This window comes from Camelina sativa, chromosome 19, assembly GCF_030686135.1.
Source record: "Camelina sativa cultivar CO46 ecotype springtype chromosome 19, ASM3068613v1".
Lineage (NCBI taxonomy): Eukaryota > Viridiplantae > Streptophyta > Magnoliopsida > Brassicales > Brassicaceae > Camelina > Camelina sativa.
The window spans coordinates 5,184,258-5,201,493 of NC_141898.1; the positions used below are offsets into that span (position 1 = coordinate 5,184,258).

At 36.3% G+C, this 17,236-nt stretch overlaps 2 protein-coding genes and 1 long non-coding RNA gene across 4 annotated transcripts; 2 read left to right on the forward strand and 1 right to left on the reverse strand.

The window, feature by feature from the left end:
- Positions 1 to 5,963: 5,963 nt before the first annotated feature.
- On the reverse strand, positions 5,964 to 7,666 carry LOC104764925 (uncharacterized). 2 transcript variants are annotated; one of them, XR_015591436.1, is made up of 5 exons: positions 7,217 to 7,666; positions 6,894 to 7,002; positions 6,715 to 6,784; positions 6,469 to 6,553; positions 5,964 to 6,358 (listed from the first exon to the last, which is right to left on the reverse strand). It is a non-coding gene; the product is annotated as an uncharacterized LOC104764925 (long non-coding RNA). The 2 variants fall into 2 exon arrangements; XR_763814.3 differs by having other exon boundaries at positions 5,964 to 6,389; positions 7,217 to 7,622.
- A 2,905-nt stretch (positions 7,667 to 10,571) lies between these two features.
- Positions 10,572 to 11,384, forward strand: LOC147920210 (uncharacterized). The gene has a single exon (XM_087500962.1). It carries the CDS (start codon positions 10,572 to 10,574, stop codon positions 11,382 to 11,384), a length of 813 nt encoding a protein of 270 aa, XP_087357088.1.
- Positions 11,385 to 15,263: 3,879 nt separating this feature from the next.
- Positions 15,264 to 16,744, forward strand: LOC104764926 (uncharacterized). The gene has a single exon (XM_010488535.3). It carries the CDS (start codon positions 15,749 to 15,751, stop codon positions 16,517 to 16,519), a length of 771 nt encoding a protein of 256 aa, XP_010486837.2. The 5' UTR covers positions 15,264 to 15,748; the 3' UTR covers positions 16,520 to 16,744.
- Positions 16,745 to 17,236: the final 492 nt, after the last annotated feature.

The window sequence follows — 17,236 nt, forward strand, 5'->3', positions numbered from 1 at the left end:
ATCAATTGACGAGTCAATCTCTGTAAAACCACTGATTTAATTATTAAAAAGGTGTAAGATGATTTAAGTGCAAGAACTATTCATAAACAATGGTCATCTCGTCCATTCTTTTTTTTGTTCTACCTTTAGAGTTTGTAAAAAAAAACACATCCATTTATTTTTTTTCATCTTGTTGGCACCAAATCTAAGCATTATTCCATGAATATAACATGAATGTATGATCGAGATTTCATTCTGAGTTCTGCACCAATCCGTACTTCGTATGTAATATTCTTGTTTTTTTCTTCTTCTTTCATTTTCACATCTTTAAATGTGACAAGATAACTTATCACTACAACAGAACAATTTTGTGTCGCACTATCTTTTAATTCTTCAAATATCCTGTTTTCACGTTTTAGTTTTTTTTTTTTTTTTTGGTAGGAATATATCGATTACTTAATCATAGCAAACAACTACTTAACAGTTTGTTATAGTCATAGCAAACAACTACTTAACAGTTCAGAGAGGACTAAAAACATAACAAGAGATACATGATTTGAACACAAGTTCTAATGAAGAATCATAAAATGCCAACTCTGATTTACATTTTTTTGATATGTGTCTGTATGAGTCATGAGTGTATCATATATATTAGTATCAGTTTTTAAAAACGTTGCTATGAACGTGAAATTGAAAATTGCAATGAATGTCATGAATGAACAAAAAAATACGAAATCAGTTTTTGAAAACATGAACAAGTAGCATACAATTCTTCAACATTCTAATGTATTTCGAAACCAACAAATATTTGCTCTCAAAAAAAAATTAATGGTAGAATTTTTAATTGTAAAATATTTATAGATATATTGATAACAAAATATTAAGTGAATAATATTTTCGTAGCTAGTCTGAATACAAACACAAAATATGGAATTCCATATGAAAGCTCGAGAAAATATATATATATATATATATATATATATATTTGTGACTAGTGACTAGTGACTAGTGATGTACAATATATTCCTTTGATATGTTTGCATGCTTATGAACACCTGCTGCAAACTCTCGACCACCCGTTATCAGTCATCGATTCGCAAATTACTATTTACCAAATCAGATAACTTTAAATTTATAATCGTAATTGTTAACACAGAAATGCATTTTTGCTCTGAACATGAAAACAAAAATATATTTTTGCTCAACAAAACTTTACATCTATAGCCAGTTAGCCATGCACCTTCCAATTTTGAAAGAACAATAAAAATTTCTTCTGAATTCTTAAGTATATATTACTATATATCAACAGAATTTTTTTTAAAAACAATAGAATATCTAGCTAGGAATGTGATAACGGAATTGGTGTTGCTGACTAGATATTTCTTGTAGAAGTTGTACCTCTATTGATCATTTAAGACAAAATTTCGTAGAGATTTACAAGGTTTATGTTGTTCTTTTGTAAGCGTGTTTGCTAGAATAAATATACACGAACCATTCATACAAAAATGTTTCGGTGATAAATTCCAACAAAACTTAGTGCGTGCCTAATGCCCGAAGCGAAGAGGATCAATGTGACCGGAACGTGGGTCTTCTCATGAAACGTAAGATTGGTCAGAGAAAGGACATCAAAATTCACGTCGGATTGGTCGGGAGAGACCGGCCAAAAAGGAACATTTCATCACTATATGACAATTTAGCTTAACTTCTTATTCGTTTTTTTGCAACTTGTAAAGTTGGTGTTATTTTTTTTTTGTTGTATATATAATATATATGTTTATAACTTAACATTAAGAACATTTAAATTTTCTAAGAAACCAACCCATTTTGTACCCATAATCTAGAGAAACAAATCCGAAATTTTAATCAAATACGTATATCAAGAACCGCTCGGGAATAAGTACATTTATCCATCTATAAAACAGAAGAAGACAAAAAAAAAACGACTATGTCCGAAACGAGAAATTAGGATATGGTTGACCAATATGTCTACAGCCTAATTGGGCTTTGATTCAGGCCTGATTTGAGACCCATAATATGTAATATTAAATTAGGCCTGTATAATGGTTTTTTAACGAAATTTAATTCCACCCGAAATAAATTGAAATTAATTCAAAACTATTTCAACCCAACTGAGTGAACCAGCTTAATTTTAAATAAAATCTATAGATAATATTTTTTAATGTACATTAATTTAAATTAAAAATACTGTAATTTATAGCTAATATAATCTACACCCAAATAAAAGTCATACGAAAATCAATCCAGCTATAAATTTGCATTAACGAAATAGTCGCGGACCAAACCTGAATTGTCATTATGTCCACCCTTTGTCTGAACATGATCATCATCGTAATTGACAACTGAACATGTTACACGCGTATGGCTGTCGTCGTTTGTGTGTATCCCATTCTGTTGTAGTGCCATGTTTTTCTTATAAAATATCCCAATAATACATTTTAGTGAGATGTTAGTTCAAGATATGAAATATTTGCATTGATGCTTTTTCAATTTCTGGTTAACACGTGTCATTTCTATCACAAAATTGAAAGGGACCATCAATCCAAAATATCAAATCAACCAATAAAAACAAAACAAAACAAAAAACTTTTCACAAGTTGTTGCATACTCGTTTTTTTTTCCTCCGCGATCATTCATAAATAGCCATATCACTAACTCAATTGTTCAAACCACTATATTACAAGTTAAGCAACAAAAATAACCTTGTACTTAATACTTCACATGTGTATATATATATATATATATATATATATATATATCTTTAGTTCAGTACAAAGTACAAAACAAAGATCCCAGACATGAGATTTTTGTAGTCTTATGGAACTTTCTGATGAAGAAGCTAGAGAGAGAAGATAATGATTATGACTTATGAAATGCTATACCATGTCCTTTTCTACTTTCGTTCTCTCGTGCACTTGCGGTAACCTCCTTTTCCTCCATTCCATCTCCTTAATCATTTTCTACTTGAAGAGGTTGTGAAAATTTGATTAGGAATTTTTAACTAGAGATTTGTTGGAATCAAGCTATCATTATCTACATATGTCAATACTTTTCTTTCTCTCTTATGACATGTATTTACATATTGTCGATCGCGTACGTGAAGTAGAAAATGACTTGATTTGACCATTAAGAATTAAATAATGTATAAAATTTGGATGCAGACAAGATGAAAAAACTGAAACATTTCCTGTCCACATTAGAGATGCATAGAGAGGGTCCATATATTATTAGTAATGTATTCGAGTAATAGACCTTTATTTTGAAACATGGTTTATATTAGTTAATATACCCATTTTGGTTGCTTTCTCCCCCTATACTTGTATACTAACAGTACCCCATGCAAGTTGTCAAAGGAGGTACCTCTAAATAGAAGAAATAATTTGACGTGAGAGGAAATCAATCACTATTGTAAAAGAGAAACAAAACTGTTGTAAGAAATATGTTAGGTGAGCTAGTTGAAATTTTGAGGAGCGTTACTTACATCTAATCTGATGAATCTATGCGTAGGCGCGTATCTTTTGGCCTAACTTGAGTCAATTGTAAGAATAGACTTTTCTTTTTCTCTCTCTAACATTTGACACTTTCTCCCAATTAAATTTTTATGTGTTCATTGTATTCACAAAAATGCCATTATTTCTAATTTATTTGATTCTTTTGCGAAAATGTTTATTACATCCATATCCTCATCTTCTTCTTTTATTTACGGTTGTACCACTGCCATCAATTTTCCAACAACCATGAACAACCAAATTTGAAGCTCTTAATGCTTCAACAACCCAAATTTATGAGCTTAAATAACACACAATGCTATGATAACTTCATTTTCTTCCATCTCCTCTCTATTTTAATCCAAGAAAATTTGCAAATGCGTTCATCTTGTTATATGTCGTGATTCTTGGATAGTGATTAAATTGGTGTTGGGTTTCTTCTGTGGTGACTAAAGACGACGTCCTTAGTGCTTGGCATTGCGAAACAACCACCGATAAGGTTATTTTCCGGTAGATTTCATGATTTTCCTTGATTTTTTGCGAAATTAGACTTCATTTGTTAGTCTAACCGTCATAATATCATGTAAAGTCTACTATGTGGTCAGTTTTGCAATTAAAAATTTATCGAGTTTCGAGCCCGTAGACTGGAATTTCAGTCTCCTTAATTTCATTTGAAAACAAAAAAATATGGTTCAGACTGCATTATAATATTTTCGTCGGATACTTTGTTTGCAGTCTACTAATGTGTATTTTTGCAATTGACCAAATTCTTGACTTTTTAGTTATGACTGCTCACTGCCGGACGAAGTCTTCTCACGATAATAAAAAAGTAGACTTCTATAGTGGCTCTTTTTGGAGTTGACCAAAATATAAAAGCATTGACCGTAATATTATTGATACAAAATTAATTAGTTGATTGCAAAAGAAGTCTACCAATTAAAAAATTAAAATGTTGGTCAACCCCAAAAATGACCACAGCAGACTGCAAACGAAGTCAACATTCCTGGAGACTTCGTACGTAATCTACTTGGCGAAAGTCAAACTTGGTCAATTGCAAAACTAACCACAACGAAGTTTACTTTTTCTAGTTGACGGATAGATGAAGTCTACTTGTTAGCTAGAAATCTACTACAAAGTCAATGGTTTGGTCAATTGCAAAAATAATTAATCGAAGTTAACTTGTTGAAACTTTCTAAGAAGTCTACTTTGTTCTATGTTTTTAATTACAAAACTGACCAAAAAATTAACAAAGGAAGACAACAAAAGAAGTCAACTATCCTAGTAGACTTCATCCGGTGTCTGTTTTATTAAATTTTAATTGCAAAAATAGACCACACAAAATAGACTTCAAGGAAAGTATCTTCATAGAGGCTAGTTTATGTCTACACGGTTGACATAAACATGAAGTCTTCATAATTTGAAAGCTTATTTATTGCAAATTGGTGAGTAACTTTTAAGATTTTCTTGTTGTATTCTTTGATATATGTTATGTACTTGCCTTTGTATGTTTTTGATATGATTATATATTATACATATGAAGAAATCAAGTTTTTGGTTTTTTTAAGCAGTTAGGTCATTAACTTAGACTTATTTTGGAAGTCAACGTATTGGAGTTCTTTCTGAAGTCTGTATAATTGAAAAGTCTTTAATTGAAAATATATAAAAAAAATTTTGATTTTTTATTTCGAAGATGAAACGTCAAATCAATTTAAACCTTGTAATGATTATGTCGACGATTTCTCTGGCAGACTTCTGCATGGAAAACTGAACCGTCTGCAAATCAATCAAATCAATTTAATATTTGTAATATTAGTGGATTTAAAAAGTCTAATGTATTTGTGAAGATTTTATAATGCATATAAAATGGATTTGAAAGTCGTTGATAATGTATTTTTGGTGATTGTTATGGATTTTTTTAAAGTTATTTAAAGAAAAAAAAATTATCCATAAACACCTAGACTTTTACACAGGTCTTCAATTAAAAACTGGCTAAAGCTACTACAACAACAGTATTTATAACTAATATCAAATGTGCTGACAAAAAAAAAAAAAAAAAAAAAAACTAATATCAAATGTGAATGATTGACTACTTGATATATATTACACAAATTACACTTTAAACTTTTAGCCTCTAAAGTATAATATCTTCGTATTTTGGAATAATAAGGAAAATTAAAAAATAATTTTGTTTAAACCATACTTCACTGAATTGATATTGTATAATGTACACTTTTTTGAAATTTTGTTGTCGTTGTTTAAGGGTTCACATTATAACCTTGCATTGAATCATAAAGTCGAATTATTCACAATATTGTAACATGTATAGAAAGAGATGCATGACGAGGAAGGATCAGTTCTTCATTCTCATGTCACATGAGGAGGTTTGGTGTAAGCCGTCGTCGTCATCATCATTTTTATAATTATCAAGAGGATTATTAACGTATAAGCGAAGCAATTTCCAAAGGGAATGAATTGATATTAAAAATAAAAAATACTATATTTATTATTATGAAACCATGTGATAAAAAAAAACTGTATTACAAAATAAAACTAAAAACATAATTAAAAATAAGAATACATCATACTATTAAAAAAAGAAAGTAAATATTGGAGGTATCATGGGGGAAATGTAACATCAAGGGTTAATAATGGCTGAGCTTGAAAAGAGGGAAAAGGAGGTTGCTTTGCTTTCCCCATATGAGAAGTCTTTTGCTTTTGAGATGAATGTTAAAGATTTTGACCTGAAGCAAACCGCAGAGACCGAGACAAGGAGAAAGGAAGCTGAACTAATGGAAGCATCTCTTAAGGAACTTAAGGCGAGGGAGAATGAGCTCAGGTTGCTTAATGACACCATCACAGAGAAATCAGCTGAACTGGAGAAGAAAGAAGTTTTCTTACATATACCTTGAAGCGAGAGAGAATGATACGTTAAACCAAGACAATATACGTTAAACCATAGCCAAATACATTAAAAAAAAAAAACCTTTGTTCACGTGAGTAAGTGCAGGTGCAGGTGATGCCCTGCTTGAAGAAGTCTTAGCCTAGATTTCAGCTGTTATAGGAGATACCTACAAAAAAAGAAAGGTTACATCATTCAAAAAACAGATAAGTTAAGTGAAATACAGATTGGTTAGTTAAGAAGAGGAAAGAGACATAAAAATTCCATAAACCACAGATTGAAACTCAAATTAGTGAGTTAAGAAGAGGAAAGAGAACTAAGTGACTTCACCTTGACCAATCAATATAGACGGAAGATCCTCTCATGTAACCTTACCATTCTGATTCTTCAACGAATCAAACTAAAAACACACAAAAAATCCAAAATTTTATATCGAGATCAAAACAAGCCCCTCTTAGATTGCATCTATGGAAGTTAAAAACAACGAGAAAGAGGTTAACTTTATCTACCTTGGAATTAAGACCCTGAAGCACGACTTGTGTGAGCTGACTTTGTAACCATGGGTCAGAAAAAAAAACAATCTTGTCATAAACAAAAACAATGTAGAAAACCTCCCCTCTGCAAAAATAGCATCAATGTAAGCTTTAGAAAAATCAAAACTTTGAGCTGAAACAAAGAAAACTAATGAAAAGACATAAACATCAAACCAACAAAAATTAACATCACATAAAATATTCGGTAACAAATTCCCTAAATTGAACAAATCAGATCTTAATTTGAAACATATATCAACGATTCAAAATGGATTCAACGGTTAAGAGGTAGAACTCACCACCGAGCTTGCAGCACTAAGCTCGCTCGGGAAGAGGAAGGAACTTTGACGGGAAGATAAAACCTGGAACAGCGACGGGAAGAGGAAGGAGTTTCGACGGGAATTTTGGGTCCGTAGAGAACAGCGAGGACATGGAAATAACAAGTTCTTTTTTTTTTTATATCTGTTTGCAGAACTTCGTGGATATATTGGATTTGAAACACATCTGTATTTAGATCTACTTTTCTTTTAAAGTCGAGATATATGTGAAAGAGAAGCAAGTAAAATAAAAGAAAATCTAGGGTTTTAATATCTTTGTAAGCCACAAAATATTTTATGATATATGTGGCTGAATTTTGAAGAGCAACAATATCAAAATTTTTCAGAGAAATAAAGTTTGGAAAAAGAGAGATCACAAAAAAAAACTAGGGTTTACCTACATACACAAGTATATATATCGTTAAATTATCCAGTTAGGTTAAAATCGCGTAATCTTTGGTACATATTCGGTTAGGTTCAGCTATCGGTTTGGTTAAATTGTCGGTGAAATTAAAATAATATAATATTAATAGTTGATGGCATTACAAAGTCAACCACCAATAGTCTACAGAGAAGTCTACTTAAGCAAAGCCTAAATCAAATAATTTTAACCTAATAAGCCTTTCTTCCCTTAATTTGACTAGTGTATAGATAAATTTATTTTATTTCAATGCAGTAAGTCTATGTAGTTATTATTTGATCAATAGGTTTACCAAATTATTTTTTTATAATTTTTTTAATTAAAATTTAAACTATAATTAAGGAGTAGACATATTTTCATGTCTTCCATTTGACGTCAATTTGAAATTCACCGTAAAGAAATCTATTGCAGACTTCCTCGGGTTACATCTATCATTTCGGCTTCTGTTTTTTGTTTGGTCGTAAGAGAGTCAACTGTAATTTCAGCACTTTTAGTGGTTATGTTTCTCAAATATCAAATATAGAGTCTACGTTTTTATTCAAATGCAAATAAAAGTACAAAAAATGCATACTTTGCCAATCTTTTGTTTTGTTTTGTTTCAGGCAATTATCATCATGTGTTAACTTATGCAAGACTTTGTATACGCATCCAAAAACATTTGTCACTGAATATCTAAGCCAAAATACTCAAATGTTTGATTCTAGTTACATGACATACATATGTAAAATACGAAATTTCTGAGTACCTCTAGATAAAGATACTCGCGGATATCCTATTGAAAAGGAGAAAGTGAGAATCAATCTTTATTCTATACATTGCAGCAACTCCTAGGGTCGTGAGGGATCTTGTATGTAACCCAACCCGGTCCACGGCTAGTGATGGCTGATGATGAGTGACCACTGTAAAAAGCAAATCTTTTCAACTTGTTGACGACTATTTACTAAAATTTATAGTCCGATTTTAACGTATTTACCTTTGCCACTAATGGATTGATTCCTTCTCGTCTGTTGTGTTTTGGAGTTACTATTAGCATTATATACTCCTTACACATTTTGGACTGTAATTTAAAAACTTTGAACGAGAAACTGATATTTCTATTTTAAACGCTTTACTTAATTTTACAAAACTCGTGGAAGTTTGTGCCGGCATATCTTTCATGCCATTATTTTTGACGTTAAAATGTCTTTCAAAAAAAGAAACTTGTCATTGTATAGAGAAAAAAAAATGAAAATAAGATTGATGTTTCATTTAGGTTCACAGGTAGAATGATATTTTCTTAATTACTTTTCTTTTTTTTGGGTTGCCAAAAAGGTTCTTGAGAAAAATACTGCGTCATTACTTTTTTCTTACTGTTAGGATCGATGGCTAGGGTTCTGCTACGGTGCACTGGCGGCGATCTCATCTTCCTACATTAGCATCCCTAGATTTCTCTCAGCATTTGTTTAGCTTATTTACTGTTCATTAAGCTCTTGTGGCTTCGGTATCTCGTTACTAATCTTCAGATCTAGTTATCCAACTCCCTTTAGATTCAGATCTGTGTTGGTTGTGAGGAGGCGTCTAAATTTGAGAGATAGCAGCCATGAATAGACCAAGGAAGAAGAAGGAGCCGACCCTCATGGATGAACTAAGAGAACGAAATCTGCTAAGCGAAGGTGAAGTGGTGGAAATCCCAGATCTACAGAAAAATGATTTGATAGAGGAAAATTCGATGAGCGTCATAGTTCGCTGTTTGAATCCTGTGGTTCATAAGGTTGGTGGATTAGTTAAAGCGTTGCCTGCTATTTGGGGTTTGGATGACAGAGTAAGGGGGAGAGGAGTGGGTGATAATCGGGTCCAGTTTATCTTTGAAACGGAAGGTGATCTCTATCATGTCTTATACATAGGCCCGTGGTTCGTAAATGGTTGGATAGTCTCGCTTGATCAATAGAAACCTAATCCAGGACCAGATTTTCTTAACAAAATCCTATTTTGGGTTCGTATAAGGAACATCCCCATTCATCTCTTAAAGAAGCAGGCAGTGGAGAGTATCATTGAGCCTCGGGGTAAGGTTGAAGCGGTTGAGCTTCATGCAAAAAACTCAAACTCTCTGGAGTATGTGAGAGCTAGAGCTTGGTATAAGGTAGATGAACCGCTTGAGTTTGTAAAGAATGCAAGGTTCTCAACAGGAGAAGTGGTTAAAGTGGAGATTGAATATGAAAAACTTCTTAAGGTTTGCTTCCTGTGTATGAGGCTCACCCATGATCAGTCAAACTGCCTTATGCTATTGACTCAGAAATCAACTCAAAGGAAGGGAAACAGAAAAGCTCAATCTAATGATTCTCGGAGTCTTAAGGGCAGAGGGAAAGAGGTCCATACAGTGGATAACGAGGATGTACACTCTGACCCTCCTATTAAGAAAGCGAAGGATAGACTGCAAAGGCCTGGTGGAAGGGAGCAAAGGAAACAACCTCGGGCTATCCAGGAGTGGCGCCCAAAAGGAATAACAATTCATCAGGATAGGGCTGTGGAAGGTAGTGCGAAGGGAGAAGGTGCGAAGAGCTCTGGTGAATCTATCTGTTCTCCTTCAAAGAAAAGGCGCCTGAGCAACAATGGGGAAAGAAAATCAAAAAAGGCAAAAACTGGTGATTCTCCTTCTGTCTTTGAAAGACTGGGTAACAGTGGTGAACTAGTAAAGACATCAAGTAGGGAAGGGTCATCAGGAGGTAAGAACAAGAGCTCCCCGACTGTCTTTGATAGACTAGGCTCTCAAGCGGCTAGTTCAAGTCCTAAGTCAGGAGCGTCTGCTTCGTTTTCCTCTCACTCTGCTCAAGTAGCAGCTCATTTACTGAATCATTCTGCACAAGTGGCAGCTAAGTCTCCTATTGGAGCAAGTTTGAAAGAAGGGTTGATGTTTAATTCCAACCCTTCGAAGTCAATATGAGAATATTGAGCTGGAACTGTCAGGGGGTGGGGAATACCCCTACAGTTCGACATCTAAGGGAAATACGAGGTCGGTATTTCCCTGAGATAACATTCCTCTGTGAGACCAAAAATAAAAGAGATTACTTGGAGAATGTTCTACATCATTTAGGTTATTTTGATCTACGTACGGTGGAGCCAGTTGGTAAAAGTGGGGGATTGGCTTTGATGTGGAGAGAGTCTGTCTCGGTTAAGGTTTTGCAGGCGGATAATCGAATGATAGATGCTCTTATCAACTGGCAAGGTAAAGAATTTTACTTGACTTGTGTCTACGGTGAACCAGTTCAAAGTGAGAGAGGCAAGTTATGGGAAAGACTTTCTCGTATTGGAGTAAGCAGAAGAGGCCCTTGGATGCTAACAACGGACTTTAATGAACTGGTGGATCCCTCAGAGAAGATTGGTGGACTATTAAGAAAAGATGCGACTTGTGCTGAATTCAGACAGATGCTCTCAGTCTGTGGCATGTGGGACATAAAGCACACTGGTTATCAGTTTTCTTGGTATGGGAACAGAAATGATGAATTGGTCCAATGTAGGCTCGACAGGACAGTAGCTAATCAGCTTTGGATGGAGCTATTTCCTTCGACCCAAGCAGAGTATCTCCAGAAGGTGAGTTCTGATCATAGTCCCCTAATAACGAGCCTATTGGGTGAGCAAAGAAAGAAGTGGGCTACCTTTAGGTATGATCAGCGATGGATAGCAGAGAGGGCTTTAAAGAGCTTATCTCTAACTTCTGGAGAAAGGAGGGGGTGGTTTCCCATGGCTCTATGATGAGTAGGATTGCTGCCTGTCGAAAGGAAATCTCCAGATGGAAGAGGGATAATCAGCCTAGTTCAGCAAGAAGAATCCAAGCACTTCATCATCAAATCGATCTCGCTACTAGGCAGAACCCCTTTAGTAGACAGGAGCTCCTTAAGCTTAAGAATGAGTTGAAGATAGAGTATCGCCATGAGGAGACTTATTGGAAGGATAAGAGCCGGCTGACTTGGCTTAACAATGGTGATAAAAACACGAAATTTTTTCACGCTGCAACCAAGAACAAAAGAGCCCAAAACAGGATTCAGAGGCTTGTGGACGATGAGGGTAAGGCGTGGTTTGGGGATAATGATCTGGGTAGATTGGCAGAAAACTACTTTAAACTGTTATTTACCTCTGAGGACGTGGGCCATAAGGTTACAGATAAACTGGGTGAAGGTAATAAAGTGTCTCCGGTGGAGAATGCTCAACTCTTGAAGGAAGTAACCTTAGAGGAAGTCAAGCATGCGGTCTTTGCTATGAATCCGAGTAAAAGTCCTGGACCGGATGGTATGACAGGTCACTTTTATCAGCAGAACTGGGATGTTTTGGGAGAGCACTTGTTGATGATGGTTCAAGACTTCTTCCACTCAGGCAGTTTGGATAGAGATATGAACAAGACTAATATTTGTCTGATCCCAAAGAAGATAAAGGCAGAGCGACTAACTGACTTTCGGCCAATCAGCCTTAGCAACGTAGTGTATAAAATTATTGCTAAGGTGATGGCTAATCGGCTTAAGAAGGTATTGCCTGGAGTAGTGTCTGAAACTCAGGCGGCTTTCATCAAGGGGAGATTGATCACCGACAACATTCTCGTGGCACATGAGCTTCTTCATGCTTTGGATTCACCAAATAAATGCTCTGAGGATTCCTTAGCAATCAAGACCGATATTTCTAAAGCGTTCGATAGAGTAGAATGGTCGTTTCTACAGGATGCATTGAAGTTGCTAGGTTTCTCGGAGAGATGGATAAGGTTAATCATGACCTGTGTGAGAACAGTAAACTACCAGGTGCTAATCAATGGATCCCCATTTGGGGAAATCACTCCCACCAGGGGTTTGAGACAAGGAGACCCTTTGTCTCCTTATCTATTTGTTCTGTGTTCAGAGATATTGGTTCGAATGTTGCAAGATGCGGAAAGTAGAGGCAAAATCACAGGACTCAAAGTAGCAAGGAGTGCACCCTCAGTCTCTCACCTCCTGTTCGCGGATGACAGTATATTCTATTGTAAGGAGAATGATGATGAGCTTCAACATTTGATTAGTATCTTGGATGAGTACATCATTGCATCAGGCCAGCGTATTAATTACCAAAAGTCAAGCATATACTTCGGGAGAAGAATAACTCAGGAGCGTCGAGACCTTATCAAAGCTCTAACTGGCGGGAGCTTTTGGCGGATCTAAGGTCACTATTTTACGATACCTAAAGGAGAGACTTCAGCATAAAGTCTCGGGATGGCAAACAAACTTTCTCTCTTTTGGCGGTAAAGAGATCCTCTTAAAATCGATTGCCATGGCACTGCCTACACACACAATGTCGTGCTTTAAGCTACCTAGGACAGTCAGTCAGCAACTAGCTTCTGTAATGGCTGATTTTTGGTGGAGGAACAAACAAAATTCAAAAGGCATGCACTGGCGGGCTTGGGAACACCTCAGTAAGCCCAAATCAGAGGGAGGATTGGGATTCAAGGAAATTGAAGCTTATAACATAGCTCTCCTTGGTAAACAACTATGGAGAATGTTGACAAACCCCAATTCGCTCATGGCTAGGGTTTTTAAAAGTCGATACTTCAGCAAATCCAGTCCTTTATCTGCTAAACTTGGCTCCAAACCCTCATTTGCTTGGCGCAGTATCCACGAGGCACAAGAGTTATTGAAGCAAGGAGTTAGAGCTATTATTGGAAATGGAGAGTCTGTGAATCTTTGGCAGGACCCATGGCTTGGCTCTAAACCTGCTCGGAGCTTACATAATGTATGTATCATTCCTTCCGACCTACACAAGTCAGTTTCCAAATTGATGAAGGTTAAAGATATTATGGAGGATAGCAGGCGGGCCTGGAGACAGGATTTGCTAGACACACTTTTTACTATGGAAGATAGGAACTTGATTGGGAACTTAAGGCTTGGTGGACATAACAGATCAGATAGTTATACATGGGATTATGCTAGGACAGGACAATACTCGGTAAAATCTGGATATTGGGTTCTGACTCAGGTCATCAACACTCAGAAGGGTCCTCAAGCAGTTACACAACCTAGCCTAAATCCTCTTATAAGTCAAGTCTGGAGAACAAAGGCGAGTCCTAAGGTCCAACATTTCCTTTGGAGGTGTCTCTCTAATTGTCTCTCTGTGGCAAAAAACTTATCTCATCGTCATCTCTCTAGAGATAATTCATGTGTGAGATGTCCTCATGAAGCAGAATTGACGAACCACCTTTTGTTTCAATGCACCTATGCAAGGCAGGTATGGGCACTATCCCCCATTCCAGCACCCTCTGGAGGCGAGTGGTCTAATTCTCTCTATGCTAATATGTTCTTCGTCCTGAATGTTGCTTCGCCCTACCCACAACGAGACGACTTGGATAAGGATGTTCCTTGGATACTTTGGAGGCTCTGGAAGTCTCGTAATGAACTCATCTTCAAAGGAAAGGACTTTAATCCCCAAAATACAGTAGAGAAGGCATTAGAGGATGCTGAGGAATGAGATCAAAGGAAAAAGAATGAGCATGAGAAATTGACTAGAGGGCACCCTGTACCAAAGAGGACTGAGGATGCAAAGTGGAAGCTACCTCCAAGAGAATGGGTCAAATGCAATACTGATGGAGCTTGGAGGGGAGAAGATACATTGAGTGGTACGGGGTGGGTACTTCGTAATGACACAGGGGATGTTCTTTGGATGGGAGCGCAAGCCATTCGATGTGCATATTCGGCGATGGAAGTAGAGCTAGAAGCAATGTGGGGGGCAATACACTCAATGCTCCGTCTGAACTATACAAGGGTTATATTTGAATCAGATTCTTTGGGCCTGGTTAATTTGCTAAATAGTGAGGAGATTTGGCCTGCATTTGCTCCTTTGCTCTATGACATAAAAGGTTTGTTCTCTTCCTTCCAAGACTTTAAGATTGTGTATGTCCCAAGAGTTTGTAATAGTGTGGCCGATCGAGTAGCAAGGGAATCTCTTTCTTTTGAGAACTATGATACCCATGGATTAAGCATTTTGTAGTGAAAGATAAACATAGTGTATTATAATTGGTGATTGAAAGTTAATGTTAAGCCAAAAAAAAATACGAATATTTTCAAGATGAGTATTTGCATATTGACCTTTTTTATACCAATATCCCTCCAAGGCATGAACCAGTCTCCCCAAATTAAGAAAATATTAAAAAAGCTTTCAAGATAATAATATGTATACATGGGTATAATATATATACATGTTTTAATTGATAGTGGTACGCCATACTTGGTTTTGTTGTTTTTGATTAAATCATCAATTCGTTGACGAAAAACAAATAAATCAGGAAAAAAACAAAACCAATCAACATCTACAGAAACGATAGAAGATGACGTCTGATAAATTAAACCAGATAATGTCAGATTTTTTAATAAAAATACACAAACACATACGTGTATTGATAGATAAGCTAATCATTAAATTTATATCTCTCTCTCAACAACAAAAAAAATGTCATTTTCGTAGCCTTATGTGCAATAATGATATGCTTTCTTCTTTTATTTTCTTTCTCACCAATCATATAATTAAAATTAAAATTGTAAGCGAACACGATTAAATGTAGAAATTTAAATTTACAGTGATAAGTCATAATTGCAGGGTTTTGTGGTCAAAATATGTTTTTACAACTAAAAGTTTGTTATATATAGAGAGAGAGAGAAGAACAGAGTAACCCAACCCAACCTGAAGAAGATAAACAATTAAAAGACTTTCGTTGGACTCTCTCCTTTGTTGTGTCTATCTCTCTTATGTTATATATAAAGACAGAACAAATCAACCTCTCCTTCCTCTTCTTCAACCTTCCCACGACCCTACAAAAATCTCTTTAAACACACCACAAATTTCCAAAACTCATCCCTCTCCCTCCAATTTTGGACGACCGAACACACAATTTTATTTTCTCTACCGGCCAAAAAAAAAAACACACAATTTGTGTCTTCTATTTTTCTTTTTGGCCTCTCTTCTTCTTCTTCTCGCCGTCGCCGTCACCGGAGATTAGATTACTCCGTGGTTGTTTGCGTTTTGGCCTTTCGAAATTTTCAATTTCTTTGTGATTACAAAAAAATTGAAGCAAGAAGAAGAAGAAGACGATTCAAGAAAATAAAAAAGAAATGAACAAGACGACGTTACGTTACGATCCAAGACAGATCTCGAGGCAAACGAAACCGTCAGATACACCATCGTCGTCACCTTCACGTAGTCACCGTAGACAGCCTCTACTCCAACGAAGCCTCTCTTCCCCTTCTCCTCGAGCCACTTGCGGCGGATCCACTCCCGCCGAGTTCTGCGGTGGTACCACCGCAAGTTGCGCCGCCGTTTGGTGTTGCTGTCCCTGCGGACTCGTTAACCTCCTCGTTCTCGCCATCTACAAAGTTCCTAAAGGTATCTGCCGCCGCGCTATCCGTAACCGCCGCCGTAAACAACTCGTCAAGAACGGTATCCTTCCGCCGCTTCCGACTGACGAGCGGCGGATGCAGAGGGTTTTCCAGAACTCCGAGTTCGCTATTCATCCATTGGATAGCGAAGACGTCTCCGAGGACGACGACGATGATAATTTCTTGGATCTGAAGTATATCGGAAAACCTATATCCGCGGGGTTTACGACGGAGGAGGAGGAGACCGATGAAGACGACGAGGCCGTGCTAGCGTTGGAGAAAGAGATGTGGAATAGGTTTTACGGCGCCGGGTTTTGGAGAAGTCCGTCGCAGAGGGAATCTGTTTCGTCTCCGAGAGTTTCAAAGTCTCTTTCGTCATCGCCGAGACCTTCGTTTACTGAAGTATACCGGAATAGAGACATAACGAGTAGAGGCGGCGGAGGAGCTACTACTACTACGGTCGTGGCGACGACGACAACACCGAGAGCCGTTAGGCATTTTGATTAGGGGAATGTGAGAGAGAGAGAGAGGCTTTATGAAACAAATTTGTTGTCCTTTGTTAATAGTTCGATTTGTGTGTTGAGTGTTGTTGTTTTGTGTGTCTAAGCTTCATTCTTCTGATTCTGCCTTTTGTCAAATCGTTGGTGTTGTGGTTTTTAATTTCCTCGATGGTATTGTACTGTATGATCGTCAAATGTAAATTTCGAAACTGAATCGTGTGTGATGGTGTAATTTGTCGATCTTTAGTATTTGACTAAACCACTCCAATGTTCGGATTTAATGTAGAGTTGGATTCGTTAAGACCAATTTCAAGAATACTAAAACGATAAACAAAACTATACCAGAAGCGGAAATAACAACATAAACACCGAATTGAGATGTTTTAGTTTGGTGTGTGTTATCTATCACTCCTACCACAAAAGGTATCATCAACATTGATTAGTTGATGTGGTAAATATTTAGTGACATGTAGTAAAAGAGTCAGATCTAGAGAGGGTAAAAAAGAAAAGTGGGAGTTTTATAGAGTTTATAATGGGAAGCTGTCCTTTTCATTCAAGGGGGGTTTGAGAGAGAACTTGTTTGTAGGTGTGTGAGGTAATTTATGGGGGGACCACGGAAAAAAAATCACTTGTCATTAGTGTTAAAGCATTAATTCAGGTGTTGGCTACCACTACACCCACCTCTTTCTTCTGCATCTCTCTAATTACACTTCTTTCCTATTTC